The 11372-nt window shown below is 44.7% G+C and overlaps 1 protein-coding gene and 1 long non-coding RNA gene across 2 annotated transcripts in view; both read left to right on the forward strand.

Moving 5' to 3' along the window:
• Nucleotides 1–10402, forward strand: part of LOC102762943 (galectin-10-like) — a 19609-nt gene extending 9207 nt beyond the window's left edge. Inside the window, exon 3 of the mRNA XM_015568860.1 lies at nt 10145–10402. Coding sequence (XP_015424346.1) covers nt 10145–10258 — 114 coding nt within the window. The 3' untranslated portion in view covers nt 10259–10402. The remainder of the gene's footprint in view (nt 1–10144) is intronic.
• Nucleotides 5581–7271, forward strand: LOC107184322. The gene is made up of 2 exons (XR_001515135.1): nt 5581–5643; nt 7262–7271. It is a non-coding gene; the product is annotated as an uncharacterized LOC107184322 (long non-coding RNA).
• Nucleotides 10403–11372: the final 970 nt, after the last annotated feature.

An 11372-nucleotide genomic window follows, 5' to 3' on the forward strand; every position in this document is an offset into this window, starting at 1 on the left:
CATGCCACTCCCGTCTGGCCTGATGTGTTTCTATTGAGAAATCAGCTGACAGTCTAATGGGAGCTCCCTTGTAGGTAATTTTATGTCTCTCTAATACAGCCTTTAAGGTTCTTTCTTTGTCATTAATGTTTGCCATTTTAATTATTATGTGCCTAGTTGTGGTTCTTTTGGGGTTCATCTTGGCTGGGACTCTCTGTACTTGAGTGGCTTTTTCCTTTATCCAGTTAGGGAAAGTTTTCTGTCATTATTTCTCCAAATAGGTTCTCTGTTCCTTGTTTGGATTCTTCTCTTTCTGGGAACCCTATTACACGTATGTTACTAGGTTTCATGTTGTCCCAAAGCTCCCTTAGGCTCTCCTCCTGCTTTTTAATTTTTTTCTTCAGTTGCTGTTCAGATTGAGCTTGTTTCTCTAACTTATCTTCTAACTCACTAATTCAGTCCTCTGCTTCCTCTAGTCTGCTGTTGAAACTTTCCATGGTGTTTTTGATTGTAGCTATATCACTTTTCATTTCTTCCTGATTCTTGCATAGGTTGTTGATTTTTTTCATCCATCTGGTGAATGAATTGTACAACCATTACTCCGAATTCTTTTTCTGTCATGTTGCATGCTTCAATTTCATTAATTTCCTTTCTTGGTGACTCCTCATTTTCTTTCCTCTGGGGGTTGTGTTGTCTCCCCATTCTGATTATCTCAAGATGGTTCAAACGTCGAGTTGACTGGGCCTGGGCCATGTGCAGTGGAAGCCTCACGCCACCCTAGTGTCACTGAAGAGCTCTGACACTAAGATGTGTGGTTGTGGTGGGTTGGTGGGAACCAGGCTCGCTCAGAGTCAGTGTTACCAGCACTCAATGTGACCTTGTGTGTCCTTAGAATCAGGGACCCTGCCTGTACCCTGCTGAAACAGAGACCCTGCTGAAGTGTGTTGAAAATCAGAGCCCCCTAGTGTGCGCCAGGAATCAGAGTTCCCCAAGAATCCAGTATCAGAGTCTCTGTTGCTTCGCGTGGCCTCACATTGAGAATCAGGGTCCCTGTGTGCCCATGCACCAAGAATTGGAGTCATTGGCTTTTAGTATGAATGCCCAGGGGATCAGGGATCCCAGGCACAGGTAACAAGAAACACAGTACAGTCACTGGTGCTTGGTGCTGCCTCCTGCCCGGAGAATCAGGGTCCTGGGGCCCACTCTATGCAGGACAAGTTCCCGGAGTTCACGTGTTAGCTCCCAGGCCAGGGCTCCTGTAGCTGGCACTGAGCAGGACCAGTTCCCTGTGTTCACGCACTTCCAGGCTAAAGTTCCTGTAGCAGCACTGAGGCCCGGGCAAGGGGTGGGTCTATCAGTTACTATGGCGCTGCCCATGAGCCTGTGGGGAGGGGGATGGGCTTGGTTACTCACAGATCTGCGGCAGGGATTTCTGTACTCTTGGTGTCCGTGGGTCTGTAGCTGTGGTCGCAGGTCTCTGTCCCTGGTGGTTGTAGAGTCCTGATTTGCACCTGAGACCAGACTGGGTGGTGCTGAGGCCAGGATCCTAGTCTCAGGCAGCTCTGTTTCTCAAGATGGCATGGTCTCTGTGCCCATGCTGGCCGCCCAGGAGTGTCCATGCAGGGAGCGGGGCTCTGCCATCTAAGACTGCCCGGTTTATCAGCCCCTTAGAAGACCTGCAGAATCTAACTGTCCCTAGCTCATACACACACACACACCCCACACGTCCACACACTCCTCTATCACTCCCTCGCACTCTCACACTCTCTCCCTCCCTACCTTCCTGCCGGTCGCCATCATCCTAACTCTGTTCTTTCTTTCTTTCTTTTTTCCTTTTGTTCTTTCTTTCTTTTTTTACAAAAAAAAATGTTTTAATTGATTTCAGAGAGAGGCAGTGAGAGGGAGAGAAAGCTAGTAACATCAAAGGTGAGAGACAATCATTGATCAGCTGCCTGGTGGACAACCACTACTGGGGATTGAGCCTGCACCCTGGGCATGTGACTGAATTGACCCGGTGACCTCCTAGTTCATGGTTGGACTCTCAACCGCTGAGACAAACCGGCCAGGGCCTCTGTAAATTTCTAAAACCAAATACCTACGTTCTCGCCTTACAGTGTTTGACATTTTACAATAGACTATTGAGTCAAGAGAGCAATTTTCTAATGGGCAGAGCCAGCCTGACAAAGCAGGAATAACCTGGTGTAGGGAGGTGTGAAACCCCGCCCCTCCTCTCCCAAGATCCACCTAGGCTTGCCTCAGGAGGTGCCCACTCGTGTTTAAACCCAGGCCTGCCTCTTTGGGCTCACATCCTCTCAGAGCAGAGCAGTGTGTGTACTGCCTCCTCTTAGCTGTGGCTGCAGGCCAATTTTTGAGAACAGGGGACAGAGTATTTGGGAAGTGCACGTCTGTCTGCCTGTCTGTCTGCTTTGTTGACTTCCTCCTTTTTTTGGGACACACACACACACACACACACACACACACACACACACACGCATGCTGCTCCCTCCAATGCTGTAGTCTGAAGAGGAGGCAGAGAGTCCCGGGAGCAGCAGGTTTCTCAACCAGGAGGGCACCTGGGAGAGTGGGTCATGTCTGGCTCCTCCGCTGAACTGTCCCCAGTTCTGAGTTACATTTCAGCAATGTTTGGATGTTGCCAGTTTGATGACCTTGCACACTTGTATCAGGTTTACTCCTAGGTATTTGGTCTTCCAGACCCTTCATTCTCAAATTGCATCCGGTTCACCTCCACTTCCTTCCTGGATACAGCTGCTGCTGATGTCAATAAACAGAGAGCATCTGCTCTGGCAGGCCCTGTGCTGGTCGCAGAGTGCATAGCTGCCAACCAGGCAAACAGTTTAGTCTAGAGCAGGGACACACATGAAAGAGATAAGTATTGAACTCTTTTTAAAGTGCACGTAAAGGGACCCAAAGGGTGTTGGTAACAAGAGACTTGACATAATCTCAGGAGTGAGTGAGTGAGTGCCCCAGGGAAGTGCTTTTGGGATTGACACCTGGCGGATGAGGCCGTGATCCATAGTCCAACCAGGCAAACAGTTTAGTCTAGAGCAGGGACACACATGAAAGAGATAAGTATTGAACTCTTTTTAAAGTGCACGTAAAGGGACCCAAAGGGTGTTGGTAACAAGAGACTTGACATAATCTCAGGAGTGAGTGAGTGAGTGCCCCAGGGAAGTGCTTTTGGGATTGACACCTGGCAGATGAGGCCGTGATCCATAGTTCATGGCATATATATTTGTCCTTTTGAGAAGGGAAAGGGAGGTTTTAGTGGTACTTGTGGAGCATCTGCGACGATGTCAATGAACTTAAGTAATTTAGTAAGTACCCAACCATTTCTTACAATTCAGTACCCACACTTGGTTCTCTGAAGTTCCTGCTCCAGGTAGCATTAAGTACACTGAATGTAAGCAGCCATGAGTCTTTGTGCAGGCCTGATTGATGGGATATGAAATGTGCATCAGTTGGTAATTCCTGATACAAACTCTTTCAAATTCCTCTTCACATGCAACCCAAATCCAGACACAGTTATAAACCACAGCTACACTTTGATAGGTCCTTCCCTCAGTCCTGGGCCATGCGGTGAATTGTTTTACTCCAAAAACGGTGCCTCTCTTGTCCCTCTAGACTCCTAAGCCTCAGTCCACTAGCTCACCTGCCCCCATCCCAGGGTGGAAGGGGACTTGGGCAAATGATGAAAAGTTTTCCTTCTGATTTCCAGATTTAAGTCTTAAAGTTTTTAGTGACTGGAGACTGATTTTTCAACATTGTTAATGAAACCTTCTTACTACATAAGTTAAAAGTATAACATTCTCATGTTCCCATGTGCTTTTTTTTTTGGTCATTTGGACCAAATTTGATTAAAATCTTCATATGATCCTGAATTTATATACCTGTACTTCATTTTCCAGGAGAGAAATTAGGCTTCAGAGGAAGAATTTGTGTGATCACAAGTGGGTGATAGCAGGTGTGGGGAGGTCAAATGGTTCAGAAACATGGGTCCTGCCACATCACGACCCAAGGAACATGCTGGAAAATAGCAAGTTGAACAAGTAGTATCAGCCAGTTCCTGTGGCCGTGCTGGATCTGAAAACAATCCAACCTCAGGTGGAGAACTTGCTTCCACAGGCTTTCCAGTCCTGAGTGAACACTTTTTTCACTGGACAGGGACTAGGCCTGGAACAGATAAACCTATGGCCCACCAGTAATGTATGGGCTATTGACTGCCTGCAGGAAAGATTTCACAACACAAGGTGATCGTGAGACTGTTTACTAAAGTTGTGGATAGTGGAATAAAGGAAGGGCCTAGGATAGATGAAGCCACAGGAGAGCCAAGGCCGGCTGCTTGGGGTCACTAGAAATGTTCTCAGGAAAATATCGACCTAGGTGGGGCTGCATGGTTTCCCTAGAAACATTAGCAGGAAGACGTGGACCAGTGGGGTTGCTTGAGTTCACTACAAAGGTTATCAGGAAGAAGTGGACAAAGGTGGGGCTGCTTGTGTTCACTAGAATCCTTATCAGTAAGACATGGGCGAAGGTCGGGCTGCCTTTAGCTCACTGGAAAATCAGAGAAAAGTGGGGCTGGAGACTGGTTTATGGGGGTCCCTCAGAGGTTATGTCTTGCACACTCTGGGAGAAGGTTCCAGTTGCCCACTGGCACCCAGCCCTTGGCCGCCCTTTCCTCTCACCATCACCACACTGTTGTCTGTGTCTATGCATCTATGTCCTTTGGCTAATCCCTTCACCACCTTTCATCTATTCCTTCCAGAAAGTGTTAGTCGGTTCCATGTATCCATGCCGTCTTTCTATTTTGTTCATCAGTTTATTTTGTTCATTATGTTGCACTTGGAAACCTCAATGTTGAAAAAATTTCTGATTTAACTTGTTTTTATTGTTTTATTTAACTTTTTAAAATGACTCTAAAACGTGTCATTAATTGGGTGTGCTATAATTTATGAATAGGTCATCATGATTAAATCATACTTATCCAGGTGGTATTATTACAGATAATTTTTTATCTTAAATGTCCAATCTTGATTGATGTATGTTGGAAGTTGACCAAGAGGGTGAAACACAAAGGCTAAAACACTGTTGGCATTAGCAGAGCCAAGGGACCTACTGTGGAAAGGAAATGACACAAAGACTTTCTCTCTATGCCCAGGTCTGCTGAGGATCACTTTCTATGATCTCCCAGGACCTCTGGAAAGGAGTCCTTACCTCCAGGACTACCAATTGTTTGCCATTGGTCAAGTTAGAAAAATGTGTACCTTTTGGGTGGGCTCTGCTCTGAGGGATAAGTACTTGGTGAGAGGCACGTAGGCTGGATTATTGACCCACTCACCCATCATTCCATCACCCTTATTCATGAATTTTTCCTGATAATCCTCCCTCGCCCACAATTTCCTCACTGACGTTTCTAATGTATCACAAAACATCCTTTTCAAGGACAAGTTGTGATTGATTGTATTTATGATACCCCCCACCTTCTCACCTGCTGGGAATCTGTCTAGAAGATCTGACTGAAAGGAAGGCAGCGGGTGGGGCTTCCAGAAATCATTTATAACCTGCCACTTGCAGACATCACAGACACAACCAGACACGATTTGGAAGAGCTTCCCAGCAGAAGGCACAACAATGGCAGCGATACCAGTGAGTTGAGAAGGCACAGCCTTCAGTGATCCCAGGTCCCGTAAGGGAAGGAGGAATGAGTCTGAGATTTTCCAAGATGAAAATATTAAGAATATTTTACTTGGGGTTGTGAATGTATGGAAGAGAGAGGATGGTTAAATGTATCTACTGTCAGCATTTGGTGGTATCTGACTGAGGGTGAACTCTATTGAGACACTGTGACTTTGTGTGGGAAGTGAGCAGCTGACTGGGATGAGAGAATGTGAACATAGGTGCAAGGGGTGAGAGTGCACATTTGTCTTCATGCCTCTGAGTATGTGTGTGTGAGTGCAGCTGGGGCAGTGGTTGAACAGCTATTCATGTTATGATGAGCAGTAGTGTTGGGAGGTATGTGTGAGATGGTGAGTCCCATGTCTTTGTGTATCTGTGTGTGTATGATGATCTATGACTGCATGTTGAACTATGAATATGTGTGTAGTTGTGTCTGCTTCTGAGGGTTCTCCCATATACGGTAGTGACTGTTTAAGCAGCTGTGGTTCTGTCCCTGTGTATCATCATGGCTCCTGGTGGGCAGAACCGGAGGTCCTGGGGAGAGTGGGTTTCCCAGGACTCCCCCCCGAGGATTAATGAGAGCAGAATGAGTCAGTCCTCAGATGCCTCTTCTCAAGAAGGCTAGGGAAAGGTGAACTCTGACTGTGGGGCACAGGAGCTCCTATTTGAATCAGCACACAGTGACCCCTGCTCCTGCCTCACGTCTCCTCCCCCAGTCAGTCCTTCCTTTGTCCTATCAAAAAATGGTAAGCAGATCCTGGCTCTCTGGGGAAGGTGGTTGGGAGAATCGGTTTCAGAGGATGGATCACCTGAAGATGGAAGGAACAAAACCAGCCTCAGTCCAGACAAACCTTACAGTTGATACCAGGGAACAACCTGTAGATTCTGTCTAATTCTTTTCCTGTCTCCCACCCTGTGTGCAGGGACTGACTGTGCTCAGCAACTTGTGCACATTCCTGAAAGGACACCATTGCCCATGAAATTTCTGATGCATATACATGCCACATACAGGACTCTCCTTTTCCATTATTTCCCTAGCCCTTTAAGCAACTGTCTTATATAGGAGTGGATTTTTATATTTTATACTTTTACTTTTTCTAAAGTCTTCACAGTTTCAGATAAAAACCGATGGGGGGCGGGGGTAGTATCTGCAAAAGGGTCCTCCCCTTCTGCTAAGTCACCCCTGTATAGATAGACTCTATACCCGCCAGTGACCATGCTGACAGTAGATACATATCTCTTAGCTCAGATATTCCTGAGAACATCCAAGGAAATAGGAATTTTATAATCCTTCTTGTACTGAGAAAACTGAAGCAGGGAGCATTCAAGTAATGGAAGTCAGTTCTCATTGGTCGTTAGAGGCAGAATCAGCATTAGAATCCAGGCCACCTGGCTTTAGAACTCTTGCTGTTAACTTCAACCTTCTCATTTCTTCAAAAACAGGGACCATCCTATGGTGAGGTGGGAAGAAGTGGGTCCTGAGAGTATGTCCTTTAGTGTATAACCTGCTTTGCCACTGGGAACTGTTATAGGATGGGAGACTACACCTGGCCTTACCCCTCTCAACCACTCTTGTCTCCCATGGCAGGTCCCATATACAAAATATGTATCCTTGTCTGCTGGTACTTTCATGAAAATCAAAGGGACATTTGTCATGCCTTTCAAGTGAGTATGTATAGCCCATTGGGAGGAGAAGTGAGATTATTAGAGATTTGGAGGTTACTTCATGCATGACTGAGGTTGAAGTTTGTAATGAGCATAATGGTAGCACAATGTAGATGCACGTTTAGAGACCGATATGGTCCCAGGCATTAAACCTACGGGTGCATGACGGTGGGCAAGTGTTGAAGTCTGGGGGCTGGGATCACTCAGGCATTGGAGCTGAGGTTTATTATCAAGGGACACAGTGTTTCCAGGGCAAGTAAAGTAGCCCCAGGCCAGTGACTGCTGCTCAATGTGAGTCCTGGCCTAAGAGACGGGGCAACTCCCCAGCCTGGGCAAGACAAGCGGAAGCAGCCCCACAGGGACACGTACTGCGGTCTCACCCAGGAAGGCCTTCCCTCCCCCAGGAGGAGTTGGGAGGGGGTGGATGTGTGTGTTGAATGTGGGCCCCATGAGGAAGGGTCCTGCTCAACATGCTTCGTGCTTTGCCTTCAGCATGGACCCAGAACTGCAGGTGGATTTCCACACCGAAGCTGAAGGCACCAAAAACATTGCCTTCCATTTCCGAGTGTACTGTGACAGATTTGTGGTGATGAACAGCCGTCAGTGTGGGAACTGGGAAGAAGAAGTGAGTACCTCTGTTATTTCCTTTGAGGACAGCCAACCCTTTGAACTGGGCATCTTGGTGCTGTCAAAGGAGTACCAGGTGAGTGTTCCCAGGAACATCTACTACCATCCTGTGGCTCTCAGGGCTCTCACAGGAGTACACAGCTCTCCCTGGCCTGGCCCCCAGAGTCAACTGTGGTTCATCTCCTGCCCCTCTCATCATACAGCACCCTCTGCTTGTACTGCCATGCTCAGGTCCTTTTCCAAATCTTAGCAGGTCAAGATCAGCACACATGCCTTATTCTCCAGAGTGGAGAAGTTCTTGTCTTCACTCAGCCTCATTTCTACCTATGCTGTCATTCCTTCAGTTTTCATGTAGGAGATTGTTAAAATATGCATATAACTAGTTATAATCAGTCTAAAATTAAGTCTTTCCTACATTCCCAAACCTAGTCCCCCTCTCCAGAGCAACAAATCCTAACTCCTTTATGCTCCTTCCAGAGATACTATAAGCTTGTTCAAGTCTATGTATCTACCTATCACTTATCTCTATCTGCTTTTATTTTTAAACGAAGATGTTGTAAGTTTCTCTAGAAATCACACATTGATGGCTAGATTTTACTTGTTGTCAAACAATGTATGTTAGAGAAGCTAACATCATTCTAAGTGTGATGCCCCAACATTATTTAATGTTTACATAATATTTCAATAGAAGCATTTTCAGAATAATTTAACTTGGCTCTTATTCATGAACATTTAGGTGGTTTCCATATTTTGCTCTTATGAATGATGCTTCATTCTATCTCAATTTTTGTCATGATCAACATCCCTATTCTTATAAGGGAGTATAATTTCAGAGGAATTGGATAACTGGTTCAAAGAGGGTATGCATTTTAAATATGAAAAATTAAGACCTAAAAAGTCCAGTTTTTCTCCATAGCCACACCGATAAAGTGTATGTTTCAACCTTCTATCATTGGAGAAGCAAAAAGATTTCATGTCCTATGATTGGAGTGAGGCATTGTTCCATTTGCTTATAAGCTGAATAAAAATGTCCTCATTTGAGCATTATGCTAAGTGAAATAAGCCAGTCAATGAAGGAAAAATACCACATGATCTCACTCATTCATGGATAATTGAGACCTTTATAAACTTTTGAACAATAATAGATACAGAGGCAGAGAATGACAACTAATACCCTTTGTAATAAAAAATTTTTTTAAAAAGTCCTCATTTTAATCATATATACTGTTCCTCCTCTTTAGGAACATTCAAGTTTTGGTTCAGTGGTTAAAGCATTGGCCTGCACACTAGAGGGTCGCAGGTTAGATTCTCAATCAATGGCACGTATCTGGGTTATAGGTACAATCCCCAGCCCCATTGAGGCACATGAGGAGGCAACGAATTGAGCCTCACATTTCTCTCTCTCTCTCTCTCTCTCTCTCTCTCTCTCTCTCTCTCTCTCTCTCTGTCTCTCCTCTCTCTCTCTCTCTCCTTTCTACTTTTCTTTCTCTCTCTCTTCCTTTCCTCCTTCCTTCCACCCTCGCTCTATAGAAAATAGGAAAAAAAGTTTTATTCTTTACTTTTACCACCCATCAGGAGTAAAGGACAGTAACATTTAGCAGAGCTAAAACGAATGTGCTCAGTAAACACTTAATGACCAATTAGCCCAGTGGGTCTCAACCTTGGCTGCACATTAGAATCACCTGGGAATCTTTTTAAAATCCTGATTTCTGGGCCTTGTCATCTGCAAATTCTGTTTGGGGTGGGGCCACAACATTAGTAACAAAGAAACACAATTTCTGGAGGATGAGGCCCAGAAATCAGGATTTTAAAAAGATTCCCAGGTGATTCTAATGTGCAGCCAAGGTTGAGAACCACTGAATTAGCCTATGAATTCTGTGCAAGACCCAGACTCACAATTCATGAAACAGTTCCTGGCCAGAGGAAAGCCCAGGCAGACATAGACAGAGCTACATAATGTGCTAACATCTATGGAAGAATGAGAGAAACACAGAAAATAGGGTGAATAACTGTCTGAAATTGTCACAAAAGGTAGGCTATAAAAAGAAGCATGTCTGCTGGGTTTTGAATGTGACTAGGACTTTCAGGTGGATGGTGTGTGTATAGGGTAGAAAAGGAAAGGAAGACGGCAAGGTTGTTTGGTGGCATGCTATTGTTGCTGACACACATTCTCTTCCAGGTAATAGTAAATGGTCACCAATGTTACACTTTTCCCCATCGATATGACCCAGCATCAGTGAAGACGATCCGAGTGTGGAGAGATGTGTCCCTGACCTCGGTGACTGTCACTTAGAGAAGGATGCGACCAGACTCCCCGTTGTCAAGGAGATCCCTCCACCTAAGTGACTCTGTGATGCCCAGAGCTCACTGACAACATGGGTTCTCACCTGTCCCCCAATCTTGGTCATTAAAACTCCTGAAAACACAACAATATTTGCTTCTTGCTTTAGAGGGGAAAAGAGAGGGAAAAAAGAGCATGTGGTTGTCACCAAGAGGGGTGTGAGAAAATTGTGGGAGGATCAGGGTATCAAAGTGGATAAACATTTCTCTGATACAAGGAGTGACTGACAATCTCAAGAAATATCTGAGAAGACTTTGGAACCATATTCCTATGATGTAGTGCTTAAGATATGTTTAGAAACTCTGAAGCAAAATCCTTCCCCAATTTCAGACAGCCAAACTAAGACTTTAGGCATCTCTCTAGTGCTATAATTGGTGATTTAATGAAGAAACTTTGTATTTTGAGGAAAATCAGGTGAAAAGTCTTAATTCTTCTTTTATGCTAAGAATTTTTAATTTATATTGACACTGTGCCTGTTTTTGTGTAAGATACACTGGGGAAAATAAAGAAAATGACAAGGCTAGCACTTAAAATTTCCTTTAACCCTTACTGAGGATATATTTTTATTGATTTTGACAGAGAGAGAAAGAGAGAGAGAGAGAGAGAGAGAGAGAGAGAGAGAGAGAGAGAGAGATCAATTGGTTGCCTCCCATATGTGCCCTACTGGGAGCTGAGCCTGCAGCCATTTGGTGTACAGGATGATGTTCCAATCAACTGAGCCCTCCCCCCCCCACCCCCCGCTAGAGTGCACTTAAAAAATTGTAATCCAAGGACTATTTGAAGAACCAAAAAAAATGCCCCAAAGATTTTTCTATTATTCAAACAATTTCAAGATTTTTCCAATTTATGTGGGTAGAAGCCTGGGGCATGTTTCATAATGAATTGTGACTATTTTAGACCAGGGAGGATAAAATTTGTTATTTTAACAAGAACAATATATACACCCGGATGCAGTGACCAGACTCTGGTTTTGATGTTGTCCCACTTAATCATTACAGAATAACAAACCTCCCAAAATATATTGGTTTACAACAACAATTTATTATTATTATTATTATTATTATTA

The sequence above is a fragment of the Myotis davidii genome, unplaced genomic scaffold, assembly GCF_000327345.1.
Source record: "Myotis davidii unplaced genomic scaffold, ASM32734v1 scaffold2225, whole genome shotgun sequence".
Classification (NCBI taxonomy): Eukaryota; Metazoa; Chordata; class Mammalia; order Chiroptera; family Vespertilionidae; genus Myotis; species Myotis davidii.